The sequence below is a fragment of the Trichosurus vulpecula genome, chromosome 2, assembly GCF_011100635.1.
Source record: "Trichosurus vulpecula isolate mTriVul1 chromosome 2, mTriVul1.pri, whole genome shotgun sequence".
Taxonomy (NCBI): domain Eukaryota; kingdom Metazoa; phylum Chordata; class Mammalia; order Diprotodontia; family Phalangeridae; genus Trichosurus; species Trichosurus vulpecula.
The window spans coordinates 156,961,355-156,978,528 of NC_050574.1; the positions used below are offsets into that span (position 1 = coordinate 156,961,355).

Here is a 17,174-nt window from a genome sequence, read left to right on the forward strand (position 1 = left end):
TTTGTAAAAAGAAGTGATCCTCTTAAGATGCAATTATGTTTTATTCTCTGCTTTATTTATAGCCAGAGAAAGTAAAAAGAGAGAGGGAGAGGAAAAGAAGGAGGGGAAGCTGGGGGGAGAGGAATGGGGGGAGGTTTGAGGGAAAGAGAAAAGACCTCAACAACTTCGAAAAATGAAAGATACACAATTGATAGGCAAGTATTTTGAGTCTCCAGCTTGCATCTCTTTACTGTATCTAAACTAATAACCAAATAACTTAGCCAAAATAATGAAAGGTATGGTTAAAAAGGAGAGAAGTCCATACTAATATCTGACTAGACATGACTGACTCTATCCCAAGTAAAAAATATATATTTTCTTTACCTCTCTAATCAGCTGGTGCAAATTATGTTCCAGAACATAAAGATGGTCCTCTGTACTTTGCTTTTCAGAAGATTTTTGGGATTTCTTATCATTTGAGGAGTGGCACAAGGAAATAGATAACTGCAAGCCTATTTATGAAGAAGCAGCATTATATATTTAGAATCTTTTGATCCACCCAGTCCACAACCAAAAAAACTATAAATTGTCTTTGGAAAATTCTATTACTACCATTAGAAATAACTTTTCCAACCACATAATGTTGAATTCACAACCTATTTTTAACAGCGTCTCTGGCATCACTGTTATGAATGTTCTGAACACTGAAATGGGTCTGTAATATAATTTCAAAAACTATAAATATGACAATTAGATACCAGTGATTCCAATTACCACTGATACAATAGGTTTGTGTAGTTCAAGCCAGAGGAATGAGAGCCAGCTATTCCTACAGTAACAATGAGAAATTTTAAAACTTAAACCCATTATATGAACATTAAAACAAAAGAGTTAAGATCTGGCTTAGCATTATTTCTGTCTTTTTGAAACTGACACATACAGTATGAGTGATCTTTGGCCTCGCTTTTCTTAAGGGTCATATTTTTGCCTGTCCCCATCAGGACAGGAATAGAATGTTTTACTTCTAAAGATACAGAAACCCTTGTGATTAATTTTCAACAATACACCCTCTCTTCATAAATACAGACAAGACAATACAACAACAGCTCATAGTACCTACTTACTCTCACTTTGCTAATATGGCACTTTAAGGTTTGTAACCTGCTTTACATGTTTTACCTCATTTGACCTTCACAACACGCTTGTGAAATAGATGTCATTATCACCCACATTTTACAAATGAGGAAACTGATGTTGAGAAAGGTGGAATAATTGCTCAGGTTCACACAACACAGTGTCTGAGGCATAATTTGTACTTGGGTCTTCCTGACTCCAAATCCAGCCCTCTATCCACTGTGCCATGTAGACTCTTACAGTAAAAAGGCTAAAACAGCCATAAACTAGAGACCTAAAATATTTAAAACTGAATAAATTTATTACCATGCAAAAACAATTTTCTTCATTAAAGCACTATCTATGTAATCATGTGCTAGTTATGTTGATGATGATGATGATGATGATGATTCTAATGTAATTTCTGAACCTAAGAAAATGATATGCTTCAAGGCTGAATGTACTATGTTCTAATTTTTAAAATTAGTATTTCATGCATGTACTACATGTGGTAGCAGTACATTAAGTGGAGTATTTGCTTACCCAGGACACATCAATTTCTGACCATATGAAATAATCAAGTTCACTTAAATTTCATGTACATTTACAGCAGACTAAGAACAAACGATCTCCAATATAAAGTAACCTGCTTTAGAACATTGTTTAATCTATACCAGCAAAACAATATCCATTTATTTTTAACAGAACACAGGGACATTTAAATCAAATACTTTACCCAACATCTCATTTAGACAAATGTATGATGCCGTGTCAAAACTGCCATAAATTGTATCAATTATAAACATCTTCTGGATGCTGCTGCTGGATGTTCCTATATCTCGGGCCATACACATGTGTATGTATGTACATACATGTACATATGCATATATACGTTTGTGTTGCCAAAGGTATTAACAACCCTAAAACCAATTGTTATAATTTCCACAAATGACTTCCTCCTAACAAAGAACAGATTTGGCAAGGAAGCCGGTGTGATAATCCTGTATAGACACTAAGTCCTCATAGGTCATAAAGTTGAATCTGGATGAGGGGGTCAGTTCTCATCCTTAAATACACATTACCTCTGCCCTTAAACTCCCACCTCACAAATCGTCATTCCCTACAAAGGCACATATCGTGTTCCTAGTCAAGTCCTAAAGATACGTACAAAAAGACTGGCTGGCAACTTACTTGGAAAAGGTTGAGAGATAATCTGGTTCTTCACAACAATGTGAGGAATCTGTGATTTAATCTGAACAGCTTCCCGAGACAGTTGAGCAAAGATTTCTTTACACAAGAGAACATTTTGTGCAGCTTCTAGTTTTGTCTGCCAATGTGGAGAACCTGAAAAATAGGAACTATATATGTATAAACAGATTTACTGCCTAAACATTGTGTGCATTAACTAGTCTGTCACATTACAAAATTTTAAATAATTAAAAATATCTCATTACTGAAAGCTTGTTTCAACCAAAAAAGCAGAATTTTAAAGTCTCAAACTTGTAACTAAAGAATTTACATGGCTACTGTAGCCTAATTAACTAGGAATCTAACTTAGGCCAGTAACTGTTGACCAATAATAATGCCCTAAATGTCAACACTAATATATGCTGCTACAAGTTATCAGCTATAATATTTTTGGTTGCATGGACAAATAAAATTATTCCTTATTTTTCGATAAGAGCTTGTTTTGAATCTTTGTAATTTGTAATACTTTTTCATGATTTACCACCACCACATTTCATTGACTTGTTTTCCCATTCTGTTAGACGAGAATCCTGTTCTTTAGTTTGAACTATAATACAAGTTTTGTATTCTGAGGTATTTGATTAGAATTCTCTGGAAATTAGAATTATCTGGGCAAATAAATACTAGACTTCCTACAACAAAGTGGGACTGGTAGAGAAAATTCTATACCAATAAACCAATTGCTAAGCATTTATTAGGCACTTGACTGCCATGTGCCAAGTATTGTACTAAGTCCTGAAGAGAAGAGACAAAAAGTTCTTACCTTCGATGGCCTTACATTCCACTGAAATAACATACATGCACGGATACAAGTGGAGATAACATGTATACAAAGTAAATGTGATGCAATTTTAGGATAGGCCTCATGTAAGAAGTGGCTCTTAAACCGAATTTTCAAAAGAGCTAGAAATTCTAAGGGACAGAGGTAAGGACAGAAGGAGTTCCTTACGCAGCACGGCCTGTACAAAGGTATGGAGCCTAGAGATGGACTCACTATTAAGGAACAGCAGTAGGTCACTTTGGCAGAGTCCATAATGATAGTACTGTAACATAAAATAAGCCACGTAAAGGACACTGGACTAACCTACACAGACTTTTAAACACCATACAGAGAAGCTTCTATTTTACCCTAGAGGCAACAAAGAGCCAATGGAGCTTTCTGAAGAGGAAAATGGCACGGTCTGATTCATGTTGTAGTAACATCACCTCAGAAGCTATGTGGAGAACAAAACAGAGCGGGAAAACACTGGAGGCAGAGAGAACAATGAGGAAGCTATTACAAGATGATGAAAGCCCGAACTAGGGTAGTGGCCATGTGAGTGCAGAGAAGGAGATGAAATACAAGATGAAATGCAACAAGACTCAGCAGCTAACTGACAATGTGGAGTGACAGAAAGTTGTTGTTCTTCGTCCTTCATGCTCAAAGAAAACCAAAATGACATCACTAGGTTGGGGTCAATGTACAGTGTGTCTAACTGTGGCTGACCACAACCAGAGGTAACCAGAGGTAAGGCACAAATAGTCCATATGACCATTTAGAATGGATATGTCTCCAAATTTGTGCATCTGCTTCTTTTGAGCTACTGCAATTCTGCTTTGCTCACAGAGCACAGTGTCTTCCCTGATGGGGAACACTATACTGGGTGGTCTTGTGCCAATGTCTCCCAAGTCTCCATTGATTCCAAAGTTCTTCTGAGAGACTTTCAGAGTATCCTTGTATCAATTCTTCTGACCACCATGTTAGCACTTGCCTGGTATGAATTCTCCATAAAGGAGTCTTCTAGGCAAACACGTGTTTGGCATTAGAACAGTAAGGCTAGACCACTGGAGTTGCACTCTCTGCAGTAGCGCTTGGAAGTTTAGCTCAAGAAAGGATGTCAGTGTCTGGTACCTTATCCTGCCAGGTGATCTTCAGAATCTTCCCAAGACAATTCAAGTGTAAGTGATTCAGTCTCCTGGCACGGCACTGGTAGACTGTCCAAGTTTCACAGGTATACAGCAATGAGGTCAGCACAATGGCTCTGTAGACCTTCAGTTTGGTAGGCAGTCTAACACCTCTTCTCTTTCACACTTTTCTTCAAAGCCTCCCAAACACTGAGCTAGTTCTGTCAACGAATGTGTCAACTTCATCATCTATGCTGTACATCTCAGGAAAGTATATTGCCAAGATAAGTGAACTTATTCATAGCATTCAAAATTTCTCCATTTGCTGTAACTGATGGTTCCATGCATGGATTTGAATTACTATCAACATAAAACTGAATTTCATCTACCTTCTTACTGAGCCCAGAATCCTGCATCCGTCTAAACTTTGCTTGTACTTTATGTTTGATGGAGTAAAACACTGCCTACTGATACAGCCTGTAGAAGTTTCGTTTTTCATTTCGTAGCCTCTGAATTTCTCCATCATTTTCATCAACAGCTTGTGACTATTCTGGCCCAGATGAGTAAATGCTGTGCTGTATGCCAAATCTCTGAAAGCTGCCCACTCCTTTTCTGCTCCACTGTTACCAACAGTGTATTTGGTTGTTTTCCCTCCAAGTCAATAACAAACCTTTCATATGCAGAGAAGGGCTCTAATCTATGGACACTGAGTTTTCTGATAGTTGTCATGCCTTGGGGGTGCCACTTTTGTTGAATTCAAATGTTTACCTTGGAGACTATGAGCAGTCCAACTCTCTGCGCCACATATTGACTTCTTCACTCAGATCTTGTCTGCCCCTTCTCCTTAAAATGACATAGTCTATTAAATGCCACCGTTTGCTGTGAGGGTGCATCCATGAAGCTTTTTTGTGTTTAGGTAAATAGAAGACAGTGTTGGTGATGAGAAGGTCATAAGATGCTCGAGTCTTCAACAGGAAGGGACAGTTACTGTTTTTGACTCCATTCCTCCCACAACTTCCTCAGTTCTCACAGCCTCTCAGAGTATATCAAGTATTCAGAAAGGGATTAGTACCTCTGGTATGAGGGCTGCCAAGCCCTTCTCCGGGCTGTTCACCCACTTTTGGTATCCATCTGTCACCCAGCTCTCACCTATGGCTCCAAGAAGCTATATCATGCACAGTAACCACATTCCAGTAAAAATGTCTCGGGAGATGGGCTAAACCAGGTTGAGGATAACTGATGGACCTCAAACTCAATGGCGAGTTAGTGGGTGTCTACCCCAAGTATGTGAAGACTTCCCTGTTGCAATAAGTGGATGTGAACATTCTGTTTCAACAGACCGTGAAGGTGGCAGAAGCAAGCACTGTGAAGCACTTTGGTCAGACACCAAAGATGCCAAGGTCATCCACTGTATCCATAGCCATTACCAGTCATCATGACAGAAAATGAGAACCGAGGATAAGGTAGTAAAATTGGATGGGGCGGGGAAGTGGGTAAGTGGTGCCTTCAACATAAATAAAGAAACCTAGAAATGAGTCTGGAATGAGGGTGAAAGAGATTGAGCTCCTTCCTGGACATATTGAGTTTGAGATGCCCACAGGAAATGCAGTTTACAGTTGCTACTGCTGTGGAACTGAAGCTCAGAAGAAAGACTAGGGCTGGATATCTAGATCTCGCCACTGAACCCCACAGGAGCTGATGAGATCACTAAGGGAAAGTGTAGAGGGAAACAAATAGCTATGGCCAGAGCCTTGGAGTAGATCCAGTCATAGTGAGAGAGAAGTCAATAGTGCCAAATGCTGCAAGGAGAGCGAAGAATGAGAAAAGGCTACTGGATTTGGCAATTAAGAGACCAATGCTAAGTGAAGAAAGCAATTTCAGCTGAATGAGGAGGTTAGAAGCAAAATGCTGAAGAAAGATCAAGAGAAGATTTTTTTTTAATGAGTATACATAGCTTTTTTGAGGAGTCTCTTTTAAAAGAAAGATATAGCTTGACATCTTGAGAAGATGGGTGAGTGAATGTTGTTTCAACAATCAATCAGCAAGGATTTATCAAGCATGTTTGTAGCAGCAGGGAACAAGCCAGTAGACGGGGAGCGAATGAAGATTAGGGAGACGGGGGATGACTACGGCTCAATCTTCTAAAGAAGACTGTATCCAAAGTGTAAGTAGAGGACTTAGCTTTGATGAGAAGAGCGACCTCTACACTAGACACTGGAATAAAAGATAACAAACAGGAAAATATGTGGTGATGATGAGTTTTGAGATGAAGAGGAAGAGAAGTGGGAGCCCATGATGAATAACTACTATTTTCTAAGCTAATATGAGGTGAAGTCCTCTACTGAAAGGGAGATAAGAATGATTAGTGTGGGAGGTTTAAGGAGAAGGGAGAAGGCTAAGAATAGCTACTGCAGAGAATTACAAAGATAGTAAATTATGGAAAGATTTGACTTGTGGCAGTAATAGCCCAGTTGAGATTTGATTACAATTTGCAGTGAACCCAAATAAGATGGTTTTTTACTTCCTTCAGCATCATTCAAGATTTTATCTGTAGTAGTGGAGAAGGCAGATGGTTGGGGTGATCCAGGAATAGCAAGGCATGGACTGGAACAGGAAAAAGAAGCAAAGGATTCAAAAACAGAAGTCAGCATAAAGTTGAAATACAGATTATTAAATTGTAAGTATTGGAATGTACCTTTACTAATTTGGAAAATTTAAATTTGTTAAAACACAGATCAACACACAGAAAATGAGGGAAATAAAATTATAGGCTATTGCATTTGGACAAATATTATTATACTAAATTATGTAATCAACACTGTCTCCTGAAAGGCAACAAAAACGTATTTCCAATTGTTTTTTATTCAAGCCACTTATTTTTCTAACACATTAAAAAGTTCTCCAGTTTGTCCCCAAACATAAACTGTAATAAAGATTTGAACTGAATGACTGGAGCACAGCCATACCTGGTTTTGACTTGGGCATAGGTCGTCTGAAGAGGTTAACTGTGCCAAGGTCCCCTATGTCCGATGCTTGGTTTTGAATAGACACCTAAGCAAGAAGAAAATGAGAAGAAAATTTTATATATTGGTGCCTGGAAATTAAAAAAACCTATATAGGAAGGCCTCCAGCGTGCCGGGCACATCATTTATGGAGAGTTTATGGGAGGATACAGACCAAAATTGCATATGATGAGATATGGATAAGCTGCAATCTAAACCGCAAGAAGGAAGACTTGCAACAAGGACATCCTGAATCTATTAAAGTACTGAGCTGTTAATTCACAAACATTTATTAAGTACCTGATCTATGCAGAGCATTGTGATCTGTATGAATTGAGGGAAGAAACAGAAATTGTATGCAAAAATTACTCTGACAAACCTTTATGTATGCTGATCCCTCTAAATCACTTGGAATTTGGACATCAAGGGGGCAGTAATCCTCTGGTATCTTCTTATCCAAATCAATATCTGTGTTCTTTATCACTTCAAATGTACCGTGATGGGGAAAAAGAGACCCTAAAAAGGCATAAACATTATGAACAAAATAGGAGGAGATTCATTCAGTAAACACTGAAATGCATACTATAACATGCCTACCTAGGACATTTCCATAAATCACATAAATTCATTTTGAGATGTTAATATTTTAAGTGATTTTAAAAAAAAACAACCTCGAGTATACAGTAAAATCTCTATTAGATTAAAATACACAGGCAAAATCATGGAGATGGGAGATAGAATTGCTTTGCTGCACCAAAATTTAGTTAATAACAACAACTTTTCTAGTACTTTACATTTCACAAAGCACTGTCATATCTATTCTCTAATTTGATTTTCAAACAAAATTTGGTAATGGAGGAGAGAGGTAGCATTATCCCCAATTTTTTTTTTAACACATCAGGGTTTCTCCTAATACTAAAAAGAGAGGAGTAACAAGAGGGGTGGTTGTGGCATGGGGATCCTGACAACTCCAACTCTGTAGTTCCATGACTTGGAGGGATGGTAGGATAGAGTGAAGTTTAAAGAATACACTCTAACCACTGGGAATCAAAACTTAGACTAGAAGGGTTCTGATTAAATATCAGTCCAGTATTTCCAGCTAGCTCACAGGGTTAGGAAAAAACCCACAGCCTCCGATTTACAGTTCTTTGTTCTCCCCACTTCAGCATAATGCCAATTATAAACACCCTCATCTATGAGCATACTACAATATTAATTCCAATATAATATGGCACTAACTCCAGTTAGTTAAGCAAAAATTATGTTAATTTTTCCTCTATATTAGATAGTCAAGGAGCCTAATATACCTGCACTTCTGTAGCTCAGATCACCAAGAATTTTATCTCCTACTTTTCTGAGTTTCCAGTGTTGTCTTAATCGAAGAAGTTCAGAGTTGAAGTCTCTTTGTCGCTTATTTTCCTGGTTTTCAGTAACTGATTTGGTCAACCTATCTGCCCCTTTCAGAAGGATCTGCGCTGCACCAGCTAGTGACTTCTTCTTTGAAATCAACTGTAAAGTCTGAGGATTCTATCAAAATAAGAACACAAAAAAAGATTATTACGTATTGCATGGAGAGAATAGAGAAAAAAAACATGGTTTTTAACAGCAAATAGCACTTTTTTCACTAATTTGAATTCTTTCTTTGCAAAGACACCAACATAAAAAGTTTTAATTTAAAGTATATTGACATAAAGCTATCATATGGAGTAAGAATCAAAGTTTATTCTATCAGTGAGACATGTAACAGTTTTGCTGATTCAACCTCCAAAATATCTTTTGCATCCATCCCCTTTTCTCCTCTAACATGGCTACACCTCTAGTTCAGATTCTAATCTCTTTTGAAATAGCCTCCTAATGGGCTTCCCTGCTTCCTGTATCTCAAATCCCAGTCCATCTCTTGGCTCTGAGAACATTATTACTGTAATGGAGGAGGAATTCAGTGTGTGGATCAATTACCCTGCCCCGTTTAACACAAGTGATAAGATATTATACACCATATCTTGATACCCTAACTAGGTATGCCTCAGGCATGCCTCAATCAATCAATTAAATACTTTAAGTGTAAAAAAGCCATTGAAAGCCATCGGATAGTCACCCAATGATGTGATATTACACTGGCAGGATGCTCTGATTGGTTGAGAGACTTCATCAAAAACTGTGAAGCCTGTATAAAATAAGCTAGATCAGTTTGGAGTAGGAGATTCCTGTATGTGGAAGCTTAGGGTAGAAATCTTCTACCTCGCCACTAAGAGGGAAATGCTTGTGGGCACAGGGACAGAAGAGGGGAAGAAGCAAGCAACTCAGCTTCAGTCTTGGTCTCAGTCTCCTCCCCATCTTCCTCCCTGCTTGGGGGAGAACCTCGACAGTGTTGTTGAGTCTGGGGGATCTGGCCTTCTATGCTCATTAGCATCCTTAAAATCTACGCTAGAACAGTGGCTAGATAAAAGCTCTACAAGGAGCCCAGGTACAAAGAGAAAAGCCATAACATATGTAAGGGGAATTTCATGAGTACCCTGCAAAGGAAAGAAAAGGCCCTCTAGTAATCAGGAGCTGTGAGTCATCCCACTGCCATGATTGTTCAATAATCCTGAGCTTACTTTCCCCTAGATTCTATATATATACTGGTGGGAAAGTGTGTCACAGCTTTTGGGAGTGAAATGGGGGTATGAAAGGAGATACTCTGTACAAGCAGTTCTTATACCAGCTTAGTAAATACCCCTTCCTAAAAAAATAACTTACTGAATAATTGATATCAAATGATAATAGTAAGAAGAGATAGACTAGTGTGGATTCATGAGCTAAACATTAGAAAAAATCCCCCCATAGGCATACCCCTAGACTCTCAAGGGACTAATAGCAGCTTAGCCCTGGGGACCTGCCAGTAGAAGCAGGAGTTGGGAGAGTAAGTCCACAGCTTACACGTTCCATCGCTTCAGTTTATGCCTCTACAACCTGGTAAAACTTTTCAAACAAAATTCATTCTTTCCTGACCACTACTCCATTACACTGTCCAATTAGAGTATAAGTTCCCTGTACTTGTATCCCCAGGGCTTAGCACCATTTTTAGCAGAGAATAAACACTTAATATATGTTTTTCCTTCATTTTATTAATTGGCACATTCATAACGGCTCTTCTACGGCAATGCAGGCTATTGAAGTATCTTCTGGAATTGCCAAAAATGAAATAAAACCCCAGCACTTCCAACCAAAAACTTCTATTCTGCCAAGTGACTCAAGCTGGCCACAGTGGGGGCAGAGCTAGTCCCAGCACAAAGTCCCAATTCAAGCACTAAGGCTGGACAGATGAGTAAACCAAAGAAGGTACCATTCAGTATAAAGAATTATAATAGTGCCTAGGATATTCAAAATCCAACCTAGAAAGATAAAAATCCCATTAACAGCTGCAAGCAGAGATTTAAATCCAAAAATAGGTTTTCCACAAGGGACTCTGTGAATACTAAGAAGAAATGAAGCAAGAGATTAAAAATAAATAAAAGATCTATAGAAAAGAACAAGAAGGCAAGTAAAGAGCTCAAAACAGAAAGTGGTAAACCTTACCCAAGTAATGAACTTCTTGGACACTACAGGAGACCAAACAGAAATAAATGACTCCACGAGACAAGAAGAAATATTAAAACAAAATCAAATAATTGAAAAAGAAAATGTAGATACTGTGATTTTTTTAAACTGACCTAAAAAAATACAAGTCAAAGGGATAATTTTAAGAATCTTTGGTCTCCTTTAAAAATATGATTTAAAAAAAGAAAAGACTCTACACTAAAGTTCAAGAACTCAAATGAAAATTGCCTAAATCTATTAGAACCAGAAGGCAAAATAAAGATAGTAAGAATTCATCTATCACCTTCCAAAAGAAACCCCAAAATGACAAGTCTCAGGAATGTCATAGCCAATGAAAAGTCTCAGGAATGTCATAGCCAAAATCAAGAGCTTTCAAGTCAAAGAAAAAATACTACAAGCATTCAGAAAGAAAGTAAGAAAGCATAGTCAAGACCACACAAGACCTCACAGCTTTTACTACAAGTAGGAAGAGATCTTAGAATACAATATTCCAGAAGGCAAAAGATACAGGCTTACAGTCATGAATAATTTACCCTGCAAAGCTGAGTATAATGACAAGTTAAAAATGGACCTTTAATGGAATGGAAGACATTTAAGCATTCCTGATGAAAAGATCAGAGATAAATGTACAAGAAAGACAAAAACACGATTCAAGAAGAACCTAGAAAAGTAAATTTATTTGAGCAAATAGAAGAGAGAGTATGATGATAAAGCGCTAATATTTTATCAGAGGAAAAGAAGATAGTGTCATTTCAGAATGTCTTCAAAGGATATTGAGGGAATTAAATAAGAAAAATAGAAGACAGGGGTGAATTGGTTCTGTTCTGAATTTTAAGGGAGGAAAAAAAAGATAAATGGAATGTATTAGTGAAGAAAACTGAGTTGCAAAAAAAAGAGTACACTAAACACTGACAGGATTTGGAGGGAGGGGCACAGAACAAGAATTGGGCAAAAGAGGGGTGAAAACACAAAGAATTTAGTATGTGAATGTGTCAAACTCAGTCTGGATATAGACAGGGATAGAGAAAGAAGGATAATATTAGGGAAGGAACAGTCACAAGCAAAATAAACGTTCTGTTCCTGAAACGCAGATTAAAAGAAAAAAGAAAAAAAAAGACACAAAAGTAAGGAGGCACCTATTAAACGGGAAATGGTTGAATAAACTGTGATATGTGAATGTAGCAGAATATGACAGTACTGTAAGAAATAACAAAAGAGACTAAAAGAATTCTGGGATGTAGGATCGATACAAACTAAGCATAACCAGGAGAACAATTTACAAAAAGATAATATTTTAAAGAAAAAAACCTTAAGAAGTCTGATCAAAGCAATAATCAGCAACATTTACAGAGGACCTAAAATGAAGCACATTACCTACTGCTTGACAGGGACGCGACGGATTCAAGTGTATAAGAGACATACCTTTCTGGATATGGTGACTGTGTTGATTTGTTTTGTTTGTATTTGGGCTTTTTTTTTCTTGTTTTTAGTTGCAAGTGAAGAGAATTGGGGGGAAGTAGCATATAGTGATGATGACGACCAAGAAAAAAGAGGAAGACCACTGGAAAATTGGAAAAAGTGCACACTGAAGTACAGAAGATAGTTCAGAAGGAAGTCCATACAAGCAGGACAGCTGTGAAAGTAAGTAATATGATTCCTTAAAGCAGTTTTGAGGAGATAAAAAGCCAGATCAATTTTTCTATCATACTGTAAAACTTGTATACATAGACTCTGACAGACTCATAAGTTTTTAGAGATGGAAGATTATGGATTATTTGACCCAATCTTATCATTTTATAGCTGAGGAAACAAGAAGGGGTAGTAGACATCTGGGCAAGGAAAAGCTTGAAAAGAAATGAAATAAAAGACAAGCAGAACAAGAAACAAATTAGCAAGATATTAAAAAAAGAATATTTCATTTAAGTAACCAAGCTCTACATAACTTTAGTAAACTATTTGCCAAGTAAAAATATAAAGGTAAAATCATATCAGGATCTAATTTGTTATTTGTCTAAGGACAAAGTTCACTTCATACAGCATATAACATTTTATTACATAACTTTAAAACCTAAAAAAATTAATGAAAATCATAAATTATTAAGGCTTTATTTTGTTATTTTCTTATAAACACACTGTACCTGCTTGGGAGGAAGGGAATCCTGTGAAACAGGATCAAGAGTCATGAATTTTTTATCCCTGATAATGCTGAGAACATCATAAAGGACACACATCTCAGTCAGGGAGCTTCTTAAATTGTTCCGTACCGAATCCCATGGCCAAAGAGAAGGTTGAAATTTTACCAACCCTAAAAGAAAAGAAATGTACTTTTAGTTATAATGACTAGAAGACAGAAGCCACATATAAATACATATAAAGACCTAAGATATTTTTTTAGGATACCAAATTCTTCACTTCAATCAGTTATTTTTCCTTTACCCTGTCCCTGTCACCCATTCTGTAATACGTCTATTAACATTCATTAGGACATTTTGACAACAGAAAGATATGTCAAGTTTCCAGAGGTCAAATTCCATTATACCAAATACAACTATGCAAGTAGGCAATCAATAAATACATTTTAACTGAACTGAATCGTGTATAATCAAAAGAATTTTAAGCCACAGCCAAAGGTCCACTTATTAAAAAAAAAAATTCAAAACAAGAGAATTGGTCCAATCCTTTTGAATTGCTCTAAAAGAATTTGAGCTGAATCCCACTGAATTCCATAAAGCTGAATGAATCTGATGGAAAGGAGAATAAAATAAATGATTCTTGTATTTTAAGCTAAATATGTGGGGAAAAAAAGTTTTTTCCTTGCTTAAAATTGCTATTGAGACTATAACCTTCAGATTCAGAGTCCAATTAAGACAGCTCTTAAGTGAAGATGATTTAACACTAGAACCAGTACCATTAAACTGAAAACTGCTTTTCTTAATTTTTCTCTTATTTTCTTTGTTAATCAACACATACATTAATATTTATTAAGTTATTCCTTCTTTAAATTATTATTAACTATTAAGTTATTAAGTTATTTCTTCTACTTTGTGTAAGACCCCATACTTGGTGCTGCATATACAAAGAGAAAAGTTCCAGATTTTAAGAAACTTGGAATCTAAACAGAAAACAAGATTTTTTTTGTACTATACTTATGATTCCCCTTGCGTAGAAATGCTCAATGACGAAAATGAAGATCAGCACCTGCTACAACTTATATACAGTTTTAGAGATTCACTTGGGACACCGTCAAAAGTGATAACTGAACTCAGACTTTCCTGGCTAGGGGCCAGCTTTCCATCCGCTATGCCATGCCACATTGCTACAAATAAAAGTATGATAAAAGGTGGAATAAGATTAGAGCAAAGGAATAGTCCGGTCACAGGCTGTAACAAATATGAGAAGGGGAAGATCATTCTGAGCCAGGGCAATCAGGTCAGGCTTCACAGAAAGTGTGGCAACTGAACTTAAACTAAGGATTCTAAGGGGCAAATAAGAGGGGAATTTGTTCTCAGCATGGAGGCTGGCCTGCAAACTAGAGAGAGGAGGAAGAAAGCAGGATGAAGCCAGAAAGCTAGAAAAGTAGCATGGTATGACGGGAAAAATACTGAACCTGAGTCAGAAGGCCTGCTTTCAAATCCCAGCTTTGGTACTTATTAGCTGGTGACCTCAGGCACTACACAACCTCTTTGAGCCTCAGTTGTCTCATCTATAACATGAGGATAAAAATATTTGTACTGCTAACTTCACATGTTGTAATAAAAGAGCTCTGAATACCTTAAAGCTCTATAACTGCAAGTTACAACTATTACTGCTTTTAGAACACAAGGCATATGAATGATAATAGAGAAAACAATGTTGGGAAGGTCGGCCGAAGCCCTATCATGCTGGGGGCACAAGGTCAGGCTAAGGATTTGTTCTTATTCTACAGGCAATATGGGATGACATGATCAGACCTGTGCACTAGGAAAATTATTTTGGTAGCTCTGTGAGAACTCCAGAGAGTGGAAAGACCGGCAAAAGGGAAATTAGTTACCAGTCATTCCCTTTAGAGCTGGAAGGGATGTCAGAGGTGACTGAGTCCAACCCTTCCATTTTACAGATGAGGAAAATGAGGCACCAAGAGGATAAGAAGCTTGCCCAGAGTCACACCGCTGCTAAGTGTCTGAGGGAAGATCTGAACCTGGGTCTTTCGGACAAGTCCGCACTGAGTCCAGGTCATCTATGGAAGAACAAGGAGCAGAGATGAGTGAGACTGGCTAAATCTCCTCAAGAAGGGCCATGCTGGTGAAAAAGAATCCCTATCATATAGGTTCCATCCCCTGAAATGCCAGTTCCCTTGGAACCCTGGCATTCATCTTCCCAAACCTATTCTTAGGGCCTGCACCATGGTTTGGGGGGAGTAGGGGCAAAGAGAGAGGGTGATTCTTGTTTTATAAGCGTTCTATTCTAAACTTAGTATTAAATAAAATTGGCATTTCCGTATTAATAGACGAAAAAGACGATTGCATAGAAAAATGCAGATCGCTATTATGTGCAGCTTCTTTTTCCTTTTAAGTATAGTAAATTCTACCTGTAGCTTTCAAAAGCTGTGCTATTTTTCTGTGCTTCTTTATGACCTTCCTTCTATTCTCTTCTCTACGTTGTTTTTTTTTAAAGATGTCTAAACGATCCTCTTTTTTTGTTACCTCTCCTACCACCCCACCCCCATCCCACCCCTCCACTGGAAAAATGAAAAAAAGGAAAACAAAGCCCTCCCAACAAATATGCATAGTCATATTGTCTGGGTCTGAAAACATGTCTTGTGCATCCTGAGTCCATCTCTTCTCTAACAAGAGGAAGGTAGCAGCTTCATCATTCAACGATCCTTGGAAATCCTTGATTGAAGTTCTCAAGTCTTTCACGGTTGTCTTTACAATGTTGTTATGTATAAATCGTTCTCCCGATTCTGCTCCCTTCACCCTGCACTATCTCATTTAATAAGTCTTTCGGATTTCTCTCAAAACTTCCCCTTCATTTTTTTTAAAGGCACAATAATATTTCATTACATTCATATTCCACAATTTGCTCGGTTTATCCCCAAACAGATGGTTTCACCCCTTTATTTTCCAGTTCTTTGGCATTACAAAAAGAACTGCTATGAATAACCGCTGTACGTTTGAGTGATATTCCTTTCTTTTATCGTTTTGGACCAACTCCCACTCTCCCTGCTTTACGACTAAGGAAACTGAGGCTGAGAGAGCCTGAGTGATGCCGGTGTTAAGTGGCAGAGGCAAGCCTGGTGCCCACGCCCCGGACCGTTAGACCGTAAGCTCCTTGAAGACAGGAACTGTCTTTTATCTTTCTTTGTATTCCCAGCGCTTAGTCCGGTGCCTGACACAGGGCAGGCGCTTAATATTTAGTGACTTGACCTGAACCCTCCGGCGGCCGCCCCGAGCCTCACCTTCCTCGTCGTCCTGGTCGGCGCTGCCCCCGGCGCCCGCCCAGTCCTGGGAGTCTCGGTCGGCGCCGGCCGCTTCCTCCTCCTCGGAGCCCGAGCCCTGGCTAAAGTCAATGCGCTGGGCTAGGCGGGCCAGGTTCTGCGACATGGACAGCGGCTGCAGGTAGGTCTCGGTGCCATCCAGGCCCACCTCCTGTACCTGCTTCTCGCAGGCCGACTCGATACTGATGCGCACCGCCCGCACCCCAGACATCTCGGCGGTTTACCGAGGCCCGGAACCCGGGGCCTGACGCGGAGAACGCGAAAAGAGAGAAGAAAACCCTGAGCTGCGGGACGCCGGAGCCCCAACACAGCTGACCGTGCCAGAGTGTTCCCAGAATTCACTGCCGCCGTGCTACGGTGCGGTATACGGGCCAAACTAGGAGGAAAAGCGAATGTCCGGAAGTTCCGTCAATAAATTCTACGAGAGCCGGCAGGGCCCGATTGCGCTACTTCCGGAAAAAGCCCAGTGATCGGGAGGCCCGAGAGGAGGCAGTAGAGATCCTTACTCAAAGGCACGTCATGTTCCCGAAGTTACGTTATGAATACTTTTTTGCTCAGTTTAAGAAACTTACATGGTAATGAGGGGTCGGGATTGATGTAGCTTCCGCCAGACCGAGTGATTCTGCCCGTAGGATGTAAGCCCCTTGAGGGCGGTGTTGGTTTTTTCATTTCTGTACCATCAACTCCTCCCAAGATGCCCGAGAGACTGCGAGCTCTAGCCCAGAAAGGGCGGTGTTGGCGTCAGGAAGGTCGGGGTTCAAGGCTTCCCCCAGTACGTGGTGGCCGTGTGACCCTGGCCAAGGTCAAGCCCTCGGTGCTACCCACAGCTCTCCAAGACACTGGTTCTTAGCCCTTTTTGAGGCATGGGGCCCCTTTGGCTTCTAGTGAAGTCT

At 38.9% G+C, this 17,174-nt stretch overlaps 1 protein-coding gene across 1 annotated transcript in view; it reads right to left on the reverse strand.

The window, feature by feature from the left end:
* MED17 (mediator complex subunit 17) overlaps positions 1-16,640 on the reverse strand; it is a 28,442-nt gene extending 11,802 nt beyond the window's left edge. Inside the window, exons 1-7 of the mRNA XM_036747638.1 lie at positions 16,243-16,640; positions 12,944-13,110; positions 8,534-8,753; positions 7,606-7,742; positions 7,191-7,275; positions 2,284-2,436; positions 364-491 (exon numbers count right to left, since the gene is read on the reverse strand). Of these exons, the coding sequence (XP_036603533.1) occupies positions 364-491; positions 2,284-2,436; positions 7,191-7,275; positions 7,606-7,742; positions 8,534-8,753; positions 12,944-13,110; positions 16,243-16,492 (1,140 nt within the window). The 5' untranslated portion in view covers positions 16,493-16,640. The remainder of the gene's footprint in view (positions 1-363; positions 492-2,283; positions 2,437-7,190; positions 7,276-7,605; positions 7,743-8,533; positions 8,754-12,943; positions 13,111-16,242) is intronic.
* Positions 16,641-17,174: the final 534 nt, after the last annotated feature.